Below are 20,091 nucleotides of genomic sequence, written 5' to 3'. Positions count from 1 at the left end.
GTGCTTTCAATGCGAATGGGCCCGCTGCAGCAGATAGCTGACAGTGTCGTCCACACCCAGAAGAGGCTGATAGGCAAACTGTAGAGGGTCGAGCGACGATCTCACCTGTGGCCTCCGGTGGGCCAAGACCAGCCTCTCCAATGAGTGTGGAATACGCAATGAATCACAATGACAACTATATTGAAAATACAATTTATTACACTGAGTAATAAATACATACAAAGATGCAAGTAACAGCATTTTCCTTTTTTTTAATACCAAAACTGACCTCAACATGAATTAACTAATGCATTTGGCACATCTCTGTCCATCACTCACTCGCTCATGTGTGTTATAGGGGTCTGAAAAACAGACTGAACACTATCAAAAAGAAGTATTCTCCATCTACCCCTGTACAAGCCATGCAGTGTCTACTATTAAACCATGGGCCCTTTCACATGCATAAACCAATTATTTAAATATGGAGTCAAAATTTAGATCCCAAAAGTGGGGAATAAAAAACACATTATATCCTCCATGATATTTGAATTCAAATAACCCACACGTGATTAAAATTATCCTCCAGAAACCTGGAAACATGAATTGTGTGATTTTTTTTTTGCTTGCTTTTCCATCCTTTGTTCATTTACTTCCTCCTCTCAGAGGAAATGCCATGCAAGTTATTTATTGTTTTCATGAGACGCATGTTGTCAGATCTTCTTGCAGGGACGGATGGGCGTTGGTAGCTAGGATCTTGCGTTTCTCTCCGTCTCAGCCAAGCATTCGCGCACCAGCCCTCTAGCATGGATTATTCCTACAAAGAAAAGGCAAAGACACTTCAACGTTGAATCACCCACAGCTGTGCCAAATTTTAACATGCACACATCCAGGTTTACACCCACCTCTCTTCAGTCTCTCCATCGCACTCTTGCTTCCAGCATATGTGGGCCTGATCTCCTTCCCAAGCTCTTCGATGATGGCCAGCAGCTCTGCATATTTGTTCTGAGGCACTTGGCTACCAGTGGAGCCCTGAGGTTGGAGCAAACGGTGCAAGATGAGCCAGGTTTGACACATTTCATCTCATTCTTTTTTTATTGGAAGTGAAAGACACTCTTTTGCGGAGAACATTACAACAAGAAAAAGAAGAAGCAGCTTATATTGTTGTCCAAAATTTATAAGGAACAACTTAAAGCTGGAGTGCATACAATATATTCATATAAATGAAAGCCAGTTGCATATATATATGTGAATATGTTTGTTTTTAAATGCACCTGTGAGAATCCCAGGGATGGAGGTCCGTAGTCACTCAGGAGAGGCCTGTAAGACTGCAACGTGGCCAGGTTCGCTGCTGAGGGAGACTGGAGGTTCCCAACTGTTGACAGATCAAACATTGACAGGTAACAATTAATCTTCTCTTTTCCTTTTTTTGATTTACTTTAGTCTCTATAATAACCCCCAAAAAACCTGCACCATCACAGCTCCAACTCACAATCCAAGATCTTCAAAAACCTCATCTTATATTCTGTCAGCTATGGCTCAGATTGATGACGTCTCATATTATCTTGGGAGTGTTCAGTATTTTTGCAAAATTGTGGACTGAACCATATTATGCATTGATAGCGTACTGTCCGGTGTGGAGAGGAGGAATGATCACAGCAAAGCAAATGCCTCTTTCCTTGCTAATCTGTGCACCTGACTATTGTTTTAAGACAGACGTTTAAAAAAAAAGTGAACTCATCCTTTAATGGACGAAGGCCCAAGGGGCTGAAGGGGTCAGAGGGCCCAGGGAACAGGGACACAAACAACCAAAGAAAACAAGAATCCAAAAATAAAGAGAAAATTACCTAAAAAGACACATCAAGAGAGAAAAAAGGGTGTAAAGAGACTCAAAACAACCAGAAAGGGAGAAAACTACCAGAGACGCAACCCAACACTGAAAAGACACAAAACAGCAGGAAAAAAACAACAATGAGATGTGAAATGACCAAAAGAAGGAAAAGGTTAACAAAGTGAGACCTCAAAGAGAAACATAACCAAAAAAACCTAAAACCAATAGACAAAATCGGCCAAGGTGTATCTCTGGCCCTTGTTGTGATGTTGAAGTGGTCAGTGTGTTCACGTGTCTGTTGTCTCATGATCCATGCACAGCCTAATGTAAACACCTGAACGCACAACCTGTAACTGAGTATTTCTACTTCTGCTTCTCATTTGCAGCACTTCCTCCCCCACCCCTGGGGATGAATAAACTCCCCCATGGTGAGGGTTTTTCTCTGGAGGATTTTGTCCTCCATTATCGATGCTCCCCTGCTGCTTTGTTCACTTGTAATACTCCGCCTCCGACGCCAGGTGTCCTCGAAGAGTCGTAAAAAAATTCAGAGGCAGATCGATCAGCAGCTCCGACCGAGGAGCATCATGGAGGAAACGGAACAAGGCTGGCTTAAGAAGACAGAAGTGATACATTTTTGTCACCGTGTAACGGCAGCCGCCCGGCGGGACCGCAGCCCCGAACGACGGATAAACCCATTTTAGGAACCTCCGCCGTCTCGCCTCTCACCCCGGCCGCCTTTCTCCGCCGCCTGATATCACGGATGGCGCTCTTTTACATTAGTAATAATGGCGGATATGAATTAGCCTAGCTCCCAGGATCTGACCCTATATATATAACTGGACAAAAACTACAGACACTGTCTTTCTCCAGGTATTCTCCGAGACCCCGAATTTAACACACGATTTAACCGACGGATACTATGATTTTTCCCCACGTTTTCTCCTTACCCTGGTTCCCAGAAGTTCCCGGAATTTGCTGATGGACATTGGGTTTATAAGACATTCCCAAAGACATTGTAAATTAAAGAAATAAAAATGACCCGAAATTCAGTGAAGCGTCTGTCTCTCACTTTTTGTTTACAACAGCGGCACCGGCAAATATGGCCGTCACTTTATATTGACACCCACTGTGCTTTCGAACACTACAACTGTACCGCTGCTGCGGGTTATCGGGAAAACTGCTTAAAAAAATTGTATTTGAAAAACGCGTCATTTTTTTCCACGATAAAGCAGGGGAATTTTCACACGGTTTGAACACACATTGAACACGTCGCGTTGACGTTTATCAGAACGCTGACTTCAAACAGCACTTTGTGAACTCTTTAAAAAAAACAACACTTTTTTTTTTACGTGTGAACATGCGAGCTGCTTTTTTAAAGTCACCTCTTAAATGTTTGCACCGCATTAAAGGAAGGAAAACGAGGTTTAAAGTGAGTTTTATATATACACACACACACACACACACACACACATATACACACATACACACACAGAGACAGTTGGCGGTTACACTGTGTGTGAACCCGCCACAGTTAGTGTAGTAAAAGGCTTTTGTTTCGGTTCAGTTCGCCTCCCCCTCCAACGCAGCAGCCGAGCTGGAGGCAGTTTGCAGATACCTGTCTTTGTCTGTGGGGGCGCGTCCATTGCTTCGTCTACTGACTCTCAATGAATCTGTGCAGCTTTTACATCAACAACAAAAGAAAAAAGTTAATCGTGATTCGGGTTTGATAACCACATTAGAGGATCCACTCGCATTGTCTTGGAGGCACGTGCACCGTGGATCCGCTTCTCCTGTCCTCCCGGGTCAGATAGGACGCAGGAGAAGAAGCACCGCTGTTTTCATGTGTCCCCCTCGGACCCCCCCGGGACCACATGGTCGGCCGCACAAGAACAAGGTCTGGCTCCCTAAATCTCTGATGTGGTGAGAAGTGCTGCATATAGTGACGGTGGTGGAAAGTAAACGTAATAAAGAGTATTTCTCTTTCCACTTCACCACTCATCATAGGCAAATATTATTTTCGCCCCCTATACTTCAATTTGATAACTTTCATATTTGCATATTCAAATTAGTACTACAGAAACAATCAACAAATGAGCTAGGATGTGTCATTAGAAGCTAACCAGCAATAATAAATAGTTAAAATAAAACCCCACATGTACCTGGTGTACCCAAAAATAGCCTCTGTAGTTATCATCCACTAATATAATTTCATGTAGTGTATTATAAATTATTCTGGAATGGACCACTCTGCAAAACATGAACTTCTAGTTTTGCGCAGGGAAAAATGAAATGACTTATTTTAAACTGTAGTATTTCTACTTCTATAGAGGTATCCCCACCGCTGGAGAGGTGATTGTCAGGTAAATACAAGTGCATATATACATAATAAGTAAATACAACGATTTGCTACTGCATTGGAATGCTAACTTTAAATAGTCTCAAAGACTATTTGGGGAAATATATGAACTGACACGAAAACAAATCTTTCCTTGTTGGCGCTTTGTAAAGGTGCCTGTGGTTACAAAACCACATCTGACAAACTCCTGGCTGTTATAGGCAAAGAGGAACAACATGATGAAAATGGAAGAAAAGGAACAAAAAGACTTTTTAATTACACAAATATATACAGCAAAACAAACTGTGGTTTTTGACGATGGCGACATTTGGGTCGTTTTTTCTTGTGAGCGAGAAAAATTGAATGATTTTAACTTTAAGGTTTAAGATTGTACAAAGAAGTCAGCTTCACGTCATCTGAAGCAATAGAGAAAATATAACCAACAAATACATTCTGATTTATTATTATAGATTAACAGCTTTGGCCAATTCCTGGATCACACAGTGGTTATTGCTCTGCATCGAGTGCTTTTACTTTCAATATTTTACATACTAGTAAACATTTACAAGATTTTACCCAAGTTACATTTTCATTTATCTAAATGCACGATGAATGTCAAGTTTTGGAAATATATGTACAAAAGAGCCTTGCAGTCTTTTAAATAAAATACAAATATCACAAATATTATAAGTCACAATGGCAGCAGATACATGTGTAACTTTATAACGTGAACTTGGTGGGTTGTCGTCCTGAAGGAGCTGCAGCATCGTGGCAGGATGTTATTGTGTACCATAATAATCAGTATAGATAGTTACTCTATTTATCCCAAGCTGGGAAATTGCAGTGTAACAGCAGCACATTTCACACAGCACACAAAATATATACAAACAAATGTAAAAAGTATACGAATTGCAAGTATCACAAGATAGAAGTAAATCAAGCTTTATTGAGTGTCTCACTCATTCATGTACATCCATCCATCCATCGTCTCTTGCTTTACCCATTTAAGGGTCATGGGGGCGCTGGAGCCAATCACAGCTAACATTGGGCGAGAGGCGGGGTACACCCTGGACAGGTCACTAGCCTATCGCAGGGCCACATACAGAGACGGACAACCATTCACTCTCACATTCACACCTACGGTCAATTTAGAGTCTTCAATGAACCTAACCCCATTCTGCATGTCTTTGGACTGCGGGAGGAAGCTGGAGAACCCGGAGAGAACCCACGCATACACGGTGAGAACATGCAAACTCCACACAGAAAGGCCCTGGTTGTTTTGAACCTGGATTCGAATCCAGAACCTTCTTGCTGTGAGGCGAAAGTGCTAACCACTACACCACCGTGCAGCCATTCATGTACAGGTAATGTAAATTTTTTGTAAAACTCTTTTCTGTAGTGCAACTCGTGCAATGTTCAAAGGAAGGGGGGGGGGGGGGGGGGACACACGACGATTCAAGTGCTTCAACTTCAGAGAAGCTGTTGTTTTGTGACATTTAACGGCATTCAAAAACAATGTTACCCTGTCAGCAGCCCATGTTCAGAACAAAGACAAAATAAAAATGTTGTTGGCTTAGATATATAATGTATATCGTGGACGTTCAAGTTAAAAAATTTGACTTCCTATGAGAGCGCAGATCCATTGAGGTCTCTCCCAATACTGTCTGACAGTTGAGATGTGCAGCATGAAGAAATTCGGTTTGGATCCTTTTACAAATTGTACAAATGCACATTGGTATTATAAAAATACTTTGTCCTTCCTTTTTTCCACTGGTCTTTAAATGGATCACAGAAAAACAAGAGGGAACATGTATTAAGAGTAACTAACCCACAGGTGAAGGATGTGTCTGAGCATACTGTGACAGAAAACACCTGTTTAATCAGCACAGCTCACATATCCAGACTTTGGTCTGTCCCTTCCAGTGCAGATTGAGAAGAATGCAATGTAGGACTGAGGCAGCAAAAAAGGTGCCTTATAGAAAAGAAACGATCATTGGATTTAGAATTACAACCGGGCTCAAGAAAGCAACAGGGATGTGTTTTAGGAACATGTAGTGCAAAGATAACACGTTGTAAATCCAGCTAGACACAGCCACAGTAACATTACTGAGTAGAGGGATCATCTGAGCTATAGTCATGCATTTCAGATACACGGTAAAACCTAAGATTATCTTTGTTTTGCTTTTCAAAGAGGGATTTGTGTGAGTTTAACCCCCAGGTGGATTTCCATCAAAAATTACAAGAATAAATAAAGCAAAGAAGAAGAAAAAACATCTGCGTAGAGCATGAATGCTCTGAAAACTGTCTGGAAATCAAGAAGCGATGGGCCTTTTTGACATGCATTTCAAATTTCTCAGAATCTCTTGCCTGCTTTAAAATATTTGTATTTATTAAATATTAATATGTAATCCCAGCTAGTTCAGCCAAATATCACCAACATCACACCAGACCAGAAACAAGTTTACTGAGGCAAAGACCAAAGGTGATTTTTAAACAATCATGAACGTCAAGTTGAGAAAAAAAAAGGAAAACATTTTTGATAAACTGAGATGAATCTTAACTGCTGAATTGAACAGCAACTCTAAAGTGAGAACTCTTTTGAACAATTATAGGCATTTTAAATAATAATAAATTACTATATTAATGTATTTGTCAACGATGTATGTCCTCGTGCAGACACCCAAAAGTGAATATTTGTGTATGACATTAACACAGCTGTGATAATATAGATGTTATAATGGTTGACTAATAAACATTGTTCTAAAAATCCATATGCTTATAACTAACTTACACTCTGATTTCATTTGAATATTTTTTAAATGTTTGAATACTGCTTATAAATGCTAAACAGACGTCTTTTTGACATTATCGTTTCTAATGACTAGACTGAGCTGCCGTCTGACTTCCTAAACCAATTATCTAATGTCTGCAAAGAAACTGGTGCATTGAGAACTCATCCCTCAGATGTTTCACTGTTTCAACATTATTTTTTGGGGAAATATATGAACTGACACGAAAACAAATCTTTCCTTGTTGGTGCTTTGTAAAGGTGCCTGACTGTTACAAAACCACATCTGACAAACTCCTGGCTGTTATAGGCAAAGAGGAAAATGGATGATGAAAATGGAAGAAAAGGAACAAAAAGACTTTTTAATTACACAAATATATACAGCAAAACAAACTGTGGTTTTTGACATTGGCGACATTTCGATCGTTTTTTCTCGTGAGTGAATACAACGGTTACAGAGCATCCGAACAACGGGACACATCAGGTCTTCAAGCAGTTGACTGGACTAAAGGTCTGCACCACTTCTACTTCAAAGAACCAATTCTTTCTCTACTTTAGAGATGAATGTTTGCAGAGTGATGAACTAACTCACAGTTCTCATCATAGATTACTATGGCAGAGTGGTTTAGCGTTAAATGCCACTTACTATGAATAAAAGAAGGTCTCACACATTGAAAGACAGTGGTTGTTGTCTCGCCCACCTTTGGTCTGGACCAAGAAAGTTAGTCTTTGCTTCATGCCAGGTGATCTGGAATCAAGATCTTAAAGCATGTGTGAGGAGTGACTAACAGCCACAGGCAAATATGCCCTCTAGGTTTTAAACTCTGTCTGGATCTATATAGGACAAATCTTTTCACTTTGAATGTCGGAGGACAAAACATCACCCGTCAAATCTCTCTAGGTGAAAACCAAAGCCCCCGGAGATTAAAAGAAAGAGAAAACAAGAGAAAAAAAACCCTGAAATCTGTTCTCTGTACAACCACTCCTTTATATTAGAGAATCCCCACAGCTTGGTGTGACACAACTGACCCTCAGAGACGATGGGAGAGGAGGGGGCAGTGTGAGGGTGCACAAGGAGCAGCGGTCTTGGAGCCTGCGCTGCAGAGATAGACATTAGCAGAGCCGGATACCCTCAGAGCTGGAGGTGGACTCAAGGAGTGGAGAGAAGATTGATGCCCATGAAGCCGAGTGGTCCAACCTAAACTATGTGTTGGGTGCATGACTCAGACTTTGAGGGTGGAGCTGCTGCCGCTTCTGTTGCTCCTGCACAGCGAGCTGCTGGCATTGGTCCGATGTCGACAGCTTGTTAATTAACGGAGACACACAGTTTGCTGGAATAATGAGTCCTGAGAATGAAATACAGGGTTGTGAATGATTATGAGCTGTGAGACCAATGATGAATGTTTACATTAATAGCAAATATGAAAGGGAGAGTTCAACATTTTCAGAAACACGTTTTTTTCTGGCTCCGAGTTAGATGAGAAGATTATTACCACTCAAGAAGTCTGTGCTGGCAATCCCACAAAGACTCCAACAACATGGTCTGGCTGACAACAACACATTACCAAAATCTGTCATCTTTTCCACTTTGGTTTTTATACATATTAAACACACTAGATGTTACATTAATTATGAGCATTAGGATGTGCAAGAGGTTTTTTACTTTTGGACAGACCAAAAAAAGCCATTTCCTGAAATAAGCTGACCTGCAGGCTGTGGCAAATATTACAACTTACTTACCAAATATTACTGTTGTATCAATCAGCAGTTGTAATAAATTATGAACCGCTTGAGTTTGTGGTAAAATTCACCTATTTATAGAGATGTTTTGATACCGTTTTTCCCTTCCCGATAATGATTATGATACCTGGATTTCTGATACCTGAAAGAACGTATAAAACGTATTATAACAGCTGTTTGCTACTGACCCTGTATGGGCCTGGCTCAGGTTAAACCCTTTGCAAATCAGACTCATACAGAGAATGAATGACTGAACTTTTTTATTATGTAGTTAGTCAGTCATATCTGTAATAGAACACAAATACACAAATCTAGGAATTAATTACACTTACTTTAAATAGCTGTTAAAGTGCAGTCACAGCTTGTAAAAATAAGAGCTTTGTTGTGTCGAACAGAACAGTAACAGTGTAAAAGAGCACAACAGCAAATTCAAACCTAAATAAATAACAATTCCAAAGGTCCAAATAACAAAGGTATTCCAGATACTGTTATTAGAGTTGGAACATCTCTACCTACTTATATGGCCTTATGACTCAGACACAAGCACAATAGCCTAAATGACAAAAGGTCAAACCATGACTGACAGCGGCAAAAAACAAAGCGGATATGCAAAAGACTGAGGATCGCTACATGGTGTCTTCTCATCAAACAAAAAACCATAAGCAACCCTTCCCTGCAGTATACAACATTTCCTATTTAGTTAAGTGACCTGAACTTTGATTCGGAGGAAACAGATTGATGGGTTAACCAATTAAGTTATTTATAAATTTTGGGCAAAAATCTACGCTTGACCTTAAAGAGAAGACACGCATCTTAACCAGCAGTTATAAAAGCAGTTAACTGCAGGTCTGATGAGGTTGTATAGTGTCTAGCAACCTACAACCAATTACATTTAAAGCCCTTTTAATACTTGATATATAAAACTTTACAAGACTTGCAGATACCTGAACACATTGGCCAGGATAGGGAGTAAGGAGGGAGCTCCGACAGGAGACAAAGAAGACTGGGTAGTGATGAACATTCTCATCTTAATGCTCAGTAAAAAAGCAAAGCAGCATCCTTCCTGAAATGTGAACCTGCCGATGTACAGCAGCAGTCCTTCCACTTACCAACTATCCTCTGTCCATCTTCTGTTCGGAGGCGGACTATCTGCACCTTCACGTTGGTTCCACTGACGGGGGTCAGCACTTCCTCAAGCTCGTTCCACACGCTGAGCACCGAGCCGCACAGAACATAGTACGTCCTGCACCGAAGACCAACTTCACACTGTAGCCCCACCGACGCCTTCTTACAGTTCCCCCGCCTGAGGGCAGAATGACACGGACACATTTACAACCACAGGAGATCTAGGTTAACATGATCAATGTCAGTGAGGCTTAAATTTTCGCGGAGGCTTTATAGGTTGGAAGGTCGACGATGTGTTGTAGCTCGGTAAACAAATCCATTGGACAAAATAAAAATCCATCAATCAATCGATCAATGTGTTAGTCTATCTCTCACCAGCTCTGAGCGTACAAGTTGCTACTGACTTAAAGCTGCTGTCGGTAGGATTGAGAGATGTGGGGACATAGTATCAGAATTCAAAATCCAATGACTCCTGCTCCCTTCCCCTGCACCTCGGTTCCTCCTCCACAGCTCCTCCCAGCCCTCCGTGCCCGTGCACGCTACCATGGCAGCCGAAGCCAAGCAAGGTACGTAACATGATGTTCCCACCAGTAAGAAGCTAACCTGAAGCTAACAGAGACTACTGTCCATATTGATAGACTTTAAGACGTTTTTTTAGTTATCGTTGCCTCACGTTATTACCTGTGACTTTTTGTGAAAACATCGTCAGTGTTTTTGAACGTTGGCGACTGAAAATCAGTTTATACTGACACTTATCTATATTTTATAGAGCTTTGAGACTGGTACACTGGACGATGAGAAAGTGAACACGGCTGCTTCGACGAGCAGTCGAGCAAGGAGAAGAGGGAGTTGCATACGAGGCGCACCGGGCAGCGATCGTGGGAGACGGGGCAGAGGTCGGCCCGACACCCGAGGACCTGGGAGCCGAGACAAAGCTGATCTTCATGTGATGAGCCAGTTGGTCCCTGCCGCTTGCACTGATTTCATCCCAAGATGGTTTAGCCTCAGACTGTGCTATGCAATATATTTTTTTTTATTTCATTTATTTATTTATTTTAATATTTATGCAACCTCAGTATTTGCTTTGCAATAAAGTGTATTTTGAAAGTGATTGGTTTCTCATTGCCTAAATATACAACAATGTGAGCATTACTTAATACTATCAATATACCTTTTGAATCGATTCAACGCATTACAATTATATTAATTTGGGGTTATCAGATTCACTAGTTCAGTACTACCGATGCAGCAGCTCAAAGAAAAGCATTAAAAAAAGTACACAATGATGTAATATTGTCAAGCTTTAATTTGCACATGAATAAAATACAGTAGTTGTGTTGAATATTCCTTCCTCAGCTGATCCCCCAGCAAAGTCAGCATCTGTGGAGAAAACCACCATGAATAGCGACACAAAGTTAGCATTTAGCATAGCTAGGGATGCTACGTTGGTGATAAAATAGTGAAGCTAACAACACGTCTTGAAAACTCAAAACAGATTAGACCACTTGGACACAAACATATTTTCAGCTATTATGCTACAAACACCACTAACCAATAGCCGTAGCACTGTTGGCCTAGCAACTAGCAGCCTGATTAGAACTAGCAGCCTGATTAGAACTAGCAGCCTGATTAGAACTAGCAGCCTGATTAGAACTAGCAGCCTGATTAGAACTAGCAGCCTGATTAGAACTAGCAGCCTGATTACAACAGCACAGTAGCATACGGTCACAGAGTGCGACAATAACATGGAAAATAAAAGATAAATGAAACAGAGATAATTACCAGTCAAGCAGAACGCATCGTTTGTGAACCATGTCGGTGTTGTTGCTTCTTTGGAGCCGCTCCGATGTTTACATCTGCTCGATCTGCTTCCTTCTTTTTAGCTCGTTTTGGCTCGTGGTCTTTGTCATATATGCAGTTTCTGGCAAAGGAGCCGGGCAGTTTTTTCGATGCTTGGCGCTTCTCTGCCGCGGTGTTTTTAAACTAACTCTGCTTCTGCTGCGAGCTCTTGTTGTGAAGACGTGAGCTTGGTCGTGACCGAGCGAGTGAGGCTGTGCACAGGTTCTGCAGTGCTGCCCAGCTCGTACCCAGATGACTGACAGAGCGGAGAGACGCCCCCTGGCAGTGATTGGAGATTTTTGATCGGGCACGGTGGATTCTGGCAAATGGCATTAAAGGCAGTAGAGGGAGCTGAATGACCCAGAGTATGTCACAGACGATCTGTATCACATATACCAGCATATAGCGACAGTTTCAGCAAATATGAAAAAAAGTTATTTTTGCAAATTCTACCGACAGCAGCTTTAACAATTGAGTCCAATATATTGCTGCACTTTAAAAGGCGAGAGAAGTTCATGGCTTGAAAGTTTTGTTTTATGGTAAATTTTTCTTCTGATTAATTATAATTACCACATATTTGGTGGTCTAGTGAGTGAGTGGAACTGACTAAGGTTAGTCCCGGTGCTCATGGTCATAAAGGAACATGTCACTGAAACGGTGTGGTTCACTGATGTGTTTTGAATGGGCGCGCAGGCAATCGTCGTTGGTTTTAACTCAAAGTTAAAATATAGACTTCAAATACACATACCAAAATGCATGAGAGCAGATTTGTGCGGACGACTTGTACTGGTCAGTCCAGTGCTGCTTCGCATCTTCTGACAAGACCTAACAGAGTGTGGGGGGGAAGATGATGATTAACCACATAAAAAAAAATGTGTTCTTCTCATAGCCGCCCCAATTAAAAGAATGTTGTGTAACCTTTTTAAACTTCTTCTTGATGTCTGCGTATGCCTCCAGTTTGAGTTGTCTGCCTGTGTTTGGCCTGTACACCAAGAACAGCCTCTTCTTGCTGTTCACCTCTTTGACCAGTATGGCCGTTTTCTTGTTGTTCCTCGTCTGGAAATGAAAAATGAAATGAAGTATTTAAAAGGGGGCCCTCCACTCTGCTCATTGTTGCAGTGAAAACGCGCAACACGACAGAAAAAAGCTCTGCATATAGTCTTGCCTGATGATTTGTTCAGAAACAAGGAAAAGGCCTAGGCAGAGAATATGGGTGAAGTGTGTTGTTGTGCTACAGTTCCTCCTTTGGGTTTCCTGGTCAATAAACTCACGTCACAGCTCAAAAACGGGTAGCGTGAACTCTGCATTACTCGTCGTGGTTAGTACCACTGCATTTGAAGACTTGAACAATGACTACTTTTGTCAAGTCTTAGAAAATATTGAACTCAGCTAGGACTTGGGGACAGTTCTATAACAAACTCTGCTGTGAAAAATGATGAAGTCAAGTTTGAAAGACAGGCGTGTACAAGTCAGGTAGGGTTTAATTAAAGATTCCACGAGTTGCAATGTGAGAAACGTAGGACCCTGAATGTTTTTGAGTTTGACCCACACTAGGGATGAAGTCAGCAGGTCTTGGTCTCTGCTGCATCATATTTGGCCATTCTTTGACTTAAGTTTTGTTCTTACTGTTGCAGCATTTTGCGTTTGTTGACCTTCCTCAGCAACATCTCAGATAACTTGCTTACTCACGGATTCTCTCATTTACAAAATTGCATCAGTGCACAAACCATTGAGTACTGAAATCACTCAATGCCAATGAGACGTCCTCCATCTTCATTAATGGGCTCTGTAACTAGCAGGATGATCTTGGTGCATTTCGTAGAACTCACACAGATCACCATGATTCACATTTTGCTTCCATTCGAGCTGAATAGTTTATTGAATAGTTGAATGACAGAAAAGTACTTAGCAACTATTTTGATAGTCAAATAGTCAATTAGGTAGGTTTCTCTACCAAAAATGCCAAATGTTCAATATAGATTTTTGTTGTTGGTATCTTTACAAACTAAACATTTTGGGTGTTGACCCTTTTTTCATTTGAGGAAAAGCACAAGAGTGACCAAATACAAATAGATTTCAGTTTGCTGCGCCGATTCAAGGGTCTCAGTTTTGTGTATGCAGGCTCACTATCAACTTTAACTATTCGTTAAACAGAATCACTTTTACCAACGCACTAGCAGCTAAGACTGGTCAAATTGTTTGCCGCCAAAGGGGTTTGTTGGATGGTAGGTTGAATGTTTTCTTTTTTTAAATCTTAAAATATCTGGTGCTTTTGGAATTGTTTTCTTAAATATTATAGACCATATGACTGATGAATTTGTTGGAAAAATAATCACCAGAATAATCGCAAATAGTTGCAGCTAGTAGAAACTATCAAAAAAGGAGATAAAAACTTTTTTATCTCAAATCAATCTCACTTAACAAAATCAGAGTAGGTTTTTGTTTAAAAAAATAAGTATTTTTTATCGTTTTAGCCAACTGTTTGCAGAGCAAAATCTTAATAAACAAACAACCCCAATTTCTTCATACCTGTACATAGAAACCGTCATCTGCTCCACTCTGATCTGCCCAAGCATGTGTGGCTTCTTCCCAAGACATTCCCCTCTCCACACTCACCTGTGGACAGAGACCCACAGATATAAAGTCAGGTAAAGTGCAACCTAACCATAACCCGTAGTGCTGGTAAGTGTATACGTACTGTGAAGAGTTCCACGTGTCCTGATGTGGTGTAGCCTGGTGTTAAGAATTTCCTGCAGTCTACCTTCTTCACCTTCTCATCACCAGAGCCCAAATCTAATACAAGACAAGTGGGGATAGGTTTTCTTTTCCCTTAAATCCACCCTTCAGGGCAGACATAACAACTCTACTGATTTCACAGAAGCAAACACTTTAAATAATTAATGTTTTTGGAAGAGAAAAAAAAGCCATCTGTCCCAGTTTCACTTCTTTATGAAAATAGTTTACTGATAAAATTATAATAACAACAACAACAACAACAACAACAACACTATCTTACCGAGAATGCCCATATCATATCTGCCATTCTTCTTTGCTTCCTGAATGACGGCTGCAAGTGTGTCAGAAAAGTACTGGAACAAGGCGTTCTGCTGCTGGACCTCCATGCCCAAAATACGGTTAAGGAACTTCCCGATGTTGTTGTAGTCTGTCAGTCACAGAGCATATGCATTAGATCATGATCATGATCTATTATCTGGAAGTTTCAGTGTAAGCTGACTAAATAGCTGTAATGTTGTTTCCTTTTCTGATTTTTTACAAAAGAAAAAAGAAAATGACAATCACCTTTGTCCAGTGACATTGTGCCAGATCTGTCCTCCACATTTATGAGACCCACACCTATCAATCCACCTTGAATTTCTACAGAAGAGAAACACATTTATTACAGAGAGGCACAGACAAGAACATTTACTTTATTTATTTGTTTAAATACAAAGAGATCATGGCATTTGCAATAATTGGAGAAAAGGATAAGGTTAACTAGTTGTACAGTAAAAAAAATGGTTTGAGTCTTTGTCAGACAAATGATAAAGTTACTGCCTCATTTGGAATAGCATGAGTCATACCTTTGAAGAAGTCCCCTTTAAAGTTAGAGGGCGGCGACACTAACGGAGAATCGAGCTTCACAATTGACTTCATCACGATTTCCAGAGCATTTCTGCCGTACTGTGGCAAACACAAACACGAGTGAGCCACTGGAAAACAAAAACAACCACAGGAGTTTCTCTCAAACAAATGTTTGATGTTCTTACTTTGTTGTCAAAATTAAACCTGCTGAGATCTCTGGTTTCCGTCGCTCTTCGGTCTCCATGAGTCAGAGCACCCTGTGAAAAAAAGGAATATAAAAAATGGAGTTCATATTATGTATAAATGATGAACAATACGTTTTCACCAGAATTAAATAAGTCCCAGTTAAGAATTCAGTGAACCCTTACCAGGCTTTCAAGTCGTTTGGCAACAATTGATGCAAATCTCTGCTCTCCTGCGAGCTCTGATATGAGGAAGACATATTCTGGAGCTGTGACCTGGTTTGACCTGTGAGTTCTCCCTGTGTCCAAACAAACAGAGCAAAAATGTTTAAACAACGTCATAATTATTTTTTAATTATAATAATAATTTATTACATGAAAGTTGTAGATGCTAATCCCAGGGGTTAGCATCTACTGACCAAACTGCTGTATCGCTCTGTCTGCACTCCACGGCAGCTCAAGTGTCATGTGGACTCTCCGCCGCTGGTTCTTCACTCGGCGATCGGCCTGTAGGGATATACCTGAGCTGGCAGCTTCTGAGATGATGGAAATGTTCTGGTTGGAAAGAAAGACAATTATTATCATTTGTCCCATTAAAAAAGAAGAGAATTTTTTTGTTATTTGCAAAATTCTGTCATGGCTACCACAAGTTTCAGATCCCACAGTATACAGATAGAGGCGAACGCAACTGAAGATTACGAGTCCTGATCAGGACAAAGTAATTATGGCACCAAACCTCTAATGAATTACGAGTGACACATTTATCAAAATCAATTTCCAAATTAACTACTCTTACCTTCTCTCCATCCATGAACCTCTGCTTCTCTGTGAGGTTGAGGATTTCCACTGGAACATCCAGCTCAGAGCGAGATTCGTAGCTTATGCTGCCGTCGTCATTAGTGACCACGCGACCTTTACGGCCAGTCATCTGAAGCACGGGAAAAGAAACGGGTTAGTTATTTACACCAAAAACTGATCCAGCTTTAAAAACTAAAACAAATAATAACACCCTACACACAAAGAGCCAGAAGCCAACCACAGATGTTTATACCTCAGCTACATTGTCGGGTCCACCCAGTTCGTCTATGAGCTCGTCCAGAGTGTTGGGAGGTAGATCCTCTGCAAGGTCCTCTAGTTTTTCCAGGAGATCTCTCTTCATTTTCTGGGCATGTTCCACTGCATCCTCACTCGTTAGGCAGGTATCCTGACTCTCTGCCTTGACTTAGGGACAAGTAAAGACAAAGTATTCGTAAATCTAACAAGGCAATATCAGTAAAGTATTTCTGCTTTGCCATGTGATACCTGTGGCAGGCGCGCTGGGGAGGTTAACAGGGGAAGTGAAAGCAGGCCTGGTGGAGCCCAGACCGGAGGCCAACAAGGCACTTTGAATGGAGTCTGGATCAATACTCTTCTTTCTCTTTTTCTTCTTCTTTTCTTTCCGTTTCTTTGGTTCCTTTCTGATGAGCCAAGGATCTAAACAAATGAAGGCATAAAGCTTTTAGTATTAGCACAGACAGGCCAATAAAAATATCTTGGTTTCAACATTCACAACTAGGGATGGGCACGAGTAGTAACTTCCAAGATCGAGGGATAGCATCAATTCCTCGAGTACCAAATATATTTTTGGAATGCAACGCATCTTTCTGAAGGGATAACGATGCACAGCAATACAGTATACTGACACGTAATGCTTATTCTCAATCAAAACTGTCTGTTATCCTTTAAGGATTTATTTTTCAAAACTTTTTTACATACAAAAACATAATTAAATTCACAGGTCACACTTTACTTGACTAAGCGTACTTGACTAATGCTGTCGGCCTGTAACGGTAAAAAAAAAAAAAAAAAAAGGTTGTGGTTGTAAAAAATTAAATTTTGGAAACACTGTTTTTCTGAAAACTCAAAATGAATTCAATTCTTGCTCAGGAAAACAAGCAGGTCAACATGTTCGGGAGAAAAGCGAGAACGCATTCTGTTTATGATCAGTCCTGTTGAGAAGACGCGCTCCGCTGGCACAGAGGTGGCAGGTATCAGCAGGGCGCCGATAACTGAACGCTCAGTTTTCTCTACCGGTGCCTGTTGGACTTCCACCTCTGCAGTGGGTTTTGCTGAGAACGAATGCATGGCTCACTGAAATAAGCGCCACTTCTCCTCCCCGGGTCTATCTCCCCGCCTGGTCGTGTGCATCCTCGTGCCGCTCCCCCGTTGTACTCCGGTCAATGGTGAAGCGCAGCGCACACTGGTCTCGCTCGCTGCTGCAAAAATCTATGGTGTTTGAGTCTCGGATCAAGTGCAGAAGCAAGGAGTGCTGTGGGCACGCATGCACACCAATTGTTCACCAATCAAGTTTATTTGAAACGAGGACTACTCGAGGAATCGATTACTCACACCCATCCCTATTCACAACCTCTCATAAACTCACCATCTTCCTCGTCGTCATTAGACTCATCTCTGAACGGGTTGAAATCATCGTCTTCGTCTGCCGAGCTGACAGATTTGAAGCTGTCGTCACTGTCTTTACCAGACTCTCTGTCTGAATCCTCAGACTGGCTCTCCTCCGAGCTCGTACCCGACAGCCCTCCGTGCTTGCGAGGCCTCTTCTTCTGCTGCTTTTTGACCTCTGAACCTGGAGAGATTATCAGAGATAATCCAAAAGAAAATTATAAAACATGAAAAATGTTTGATCGGCACACGATTCTGTCAATGAGAATCAGAACAAGGAATTGTGGAGTAACAAATCCAGATTAGTTATAGCTCTGACCGTAGCTTTTAATTTATATTTACCTTTTCTCTTCTTGCCCTTCTGTTCAGGTTCTTTTGCGGTGTCACTGGGAGAGGGGGTCTTCTTAGCGGAGAGGTCGATGCCCAGCAGGCTGTAAAGCTTCTGTCTGTCTGGAGCTGGAAAGTGCTTCTCAATCAGGGACTGCAGCACACCTCTGCAACAAAGAACATGTTATTACAGTTAATACTCAGTATATATCCTGATTAAACTTTTTGAAAATCAATCGTCTGGAGTCAGTCCGTACTTTGCAGTAGACACAAAGTCAGTGAGTTCTCCTCCTCCTTCCTCCAAGGCCTCCAGTGTTCTTGCTTCGCCAGTGGACTGAAGACCGATCACCACACACTGCAGAGGAAACAGCTTGTCAGTATTATACTGGCCAGACTTTCATGAAAACTTTTAAAATCATTTAGGCCAAATTATTCAATTTTTGTTTAATATTATAATACCTTCATACATAGTTTGTTATTTCATTAGCCTATATGAGGGTGAACGACCTGTTAAAAACTGCTAATGATAAGATACTACGGCTTTTGAAACTTTTCAGAAGCAGGAGTGTTCCTCCATGGATGCAACATTTGTGTCAAGACTAATTGAGAGCAGCAGCAGCGGCGAGTATGACATGACTGTTACATCAGAATTAACAGTGCATTTCTAACATTGGATCAGGGATCACAACAAAAAAACAAGATGATCCAGTGGATGGGGACAGAGTAATTTTTTTCTGATCTTAGAGCATCATCGTATTGATCATTATTTCAGGTGGTTGTACACAATGTGTTAGGTTTACTTGCAAAGTAACAGATGCTTTTGACTAAACGTTGTCACACCGCAGACAGCACAATTCTTTTAACGACACAAGCACAGCATTTTTGTCAGAACTGGAGGTAAACAAATTCAAGCGTGGTCTCACCTTTCCATTCTGGACCTCCTCTCTGGCGAGCTGCACTACTCTGCGGACTTTGGATGCAATACAAAGATACTTGAAGAATCGCTGGTGAGCAGACCAGAATTGGCCCCACATGGACTTCTTCATGCGTTGTTCTGCATCCATCAGATTCGCAGCCTGCTGGAACTTCTCACGTGCGCTCACCCACTGAGAGAAGCACAAGGATAACATTTTTTACTATATGCAAGCACAAATCAAGAAGTTAAGTCGTGTGCTGAAAACATATCTCTACGTGCAGATTTATTTGCTTACCAGCCTCACAGATTTGTTGTACATTTTGATGTATTGCTGAGTCAGGGGAACCTCCTCAATCTTGAAAGTCACACCTGTAAAGCTCAACTGCCTGGCGATGTACATCCCCCTCAGTTTCATGTCCATAGCGACTATCTCCATGGCACCTACACCTCTGAAATGCACAAACGTATACACGTTGGCAAAACACCAGTTACCACCTGTCAAACCTGTGGACAATTGTTTTTAAGTGAAAAAAATATTGCTGTCACAAACGAAAAGAGAAATGTACCTGCGCTCAACAGCTTGAATAAAGTTGCTAAATTCTCTGAAGGGGGTTTTGTGCCCCCAGATGCCCAGGCGATTCATGTAGGCCATGTTCCGTGGTTCAGATGCACCTAGACAGAAAAAAACATACACCACTGTCAGTATTTTGTGTTTGAACAGATTCACCAACCTCAACCAAAGTTTACATTTACTAACCTGTAGCACTTGCATACACAACCCGAGCCTTGGGGAGTTTGTTCTGCAGTTCCAACACCGCAAGCCCAGTTTTTGTAGGTTTGGATGATCCGATGGGACACACATTTTTGGCTTTGTGACACTCGTCATAGACTATCTAGAGATATTGAGTTAAGGAAAGTCATTTATATCTCTGAAAAGAAGGCAGTATATAATCATCGCACTTTAATCACTTTGTGTATCATAAAATATAGTGCCGTAACTTATATTTC

At 41.2% G+C, this 20,091-nt stretch overlaps 2 protein-coding genes and 1 long non-coding RNA gene across 10 annotated transcripts in view; 1 reads left to right on the top strand and 2 right to left on the bottom strand.

Moving 5' to 3' along the window:
* Positions 1-180: 180 nt before the first annotated feature.
* On the bottom strand, positions 181-3,620 carry LOC118313986 (cyclin-dependent kinase 2-associated protein 1). Of its 2 annotated transcripts, none has more exons than XM_035640035.2 (4): positions 3,423-3,620; positions 1,251-1,351; positions 882-1,008; positions 181-793 (listed from the first exon to the last, which is right to left on the bottom strand). In XM_035640035.2, exons 1-4 carry the CDS (start codon positions 3,448-3,450, stop codon positions 726-728), a joined length of 324 nt encoding a protein of 107 aa, XP_035495928.1. In that variant the 5' UTR covers positions 3,451-3,620; the 3' UTR covers positions 181-725. The 2 variants fall into 2 exon arrangements, with proteins under 2 accessions (XP_035495928.1, XP_035495920.1); XM_035640027.2 differs by lacking the exon at positions 3,423-3,620 and adding an exon at positions 2,755-2,917.
* LOC118313997 lies at positions 726-2,856 on the top strand. The gene is made up of 2 exons (XR_004794552.2): positions 726-1,376; positions 2,194-2,856. It is a non-coding gene; the product is annotated as an uncharacterized LOC118313997 (long non-coding RNA).
* A 3,651-nt stretch (positions 3,621-7,271) lies between the features above and the next one.
* Positions 7,272-20,091, bottom strand: part of sbno1 (strawberry notch homolog 1 (Drosophila)) — a 22,249-nt gene continuing 9,429 nt past the window's right edge. For 5 of the 7 annotated variants that reach the window (XM_035632728.2, XM_035632737.2, XM_035632758.2 and 2 more), the window contains exons 12-33: positions 19,841-19,976; positions 19,650-19,755; positions 19,379-19,532; positions 19,091-19,273; positions 18,425-18,522; positions 18,183-18,334; positions 17,821-18,024; positions 16,701-16,871; positions 16,450-16,619; positions 16,195-16,326; positions 15,818-15,953; positions 15,585-15,697; positions 15,402-15,473; positions 15,216-15,315; positions 14,935-15,009; positions 14,651-14,797; positions 14,333-14,427; positions 14,164-14,250; positions 12,553-12,690; positions 12,383-12,459; positions 9,780-9,973; positions 7,272-8,276 (exon numbers count right to left, since the gene is read on the bottom strand). In XM_035632728.2, the coding sequence (XP_035488621.1) occupies positions 8,134-8,276; positions 9,780-9,973; positions 12,383-12,459; positions 12,553-12,690; positions 14,164-14,250; positions 14,333-14,427; positions 14,651-14,797; positions 14,935-15,009; positions 15,216-15,315; positions 15,402-15,473; positions 15,585-15,697; positions 15,818-15,953; positions 16,195-16,326; positions 16,450-16,619; positions 16,701-16,871; positions 17,821-18,024; positions 18,183-18,334; positions 18,425-18,522; positions 19,091-19,273; positions 19,379-19,532; positions 19,650-19,755; positions 19,841-19,976 (2,883 nt within the window). In that variant the 3' untranslated portion in view covers positions 7,272-8,133. Of the gene's footprint in view, positions 8,277-9,779; positions 9,974-11,115; positions 11,176-11,509; positions 11,954-12,382; positions 12,460-12,552; positions 12,691-14,163; positions 14,251-14,332; positions 14,428-14,650; positions 14,798-14,934; positions 15,010-15,215; positions 15,316-15,401; positions 15,474-15,584; positions 15,698-15,817; positions 15,954-16,194; positions 16,327-16,449; positions 16,620-16,700; positions 16,872-17,820; positions 18,025-18,182; positions 18,335-18,424; positions 18,523-19,090; positions 19,274-19,378; positions 19,533-19,649; positions 19,756-19,840; positions 19,977-20,091 lie in introns of those variants that run through there. The other 2 variants (XR_004793673.2, XM_035632775.2) reach the window with 2 other exon arrangements.

Source organism: Scophthalmus maximus, chromosome 1 (assembly GCF_022379125.1).
Source record: "Scophthalmus maximus strain ysfricsl-2021 chromosome 1, ASM2237912v1, whole genome shotgun sequence".
NCBI classification, from domain to species: Eukaryota; Metazoa; Chordata; class Actinopteri; order Pleuronectiformes; family Scophthalmidae; genus Scophthalmus; species Scophthalmus maximus.
The sequence above is the reverse complement of the archived record's forward strand: the minus strand, read 5'-3'. Positions and strand labels throughout refer to the sequence as shown.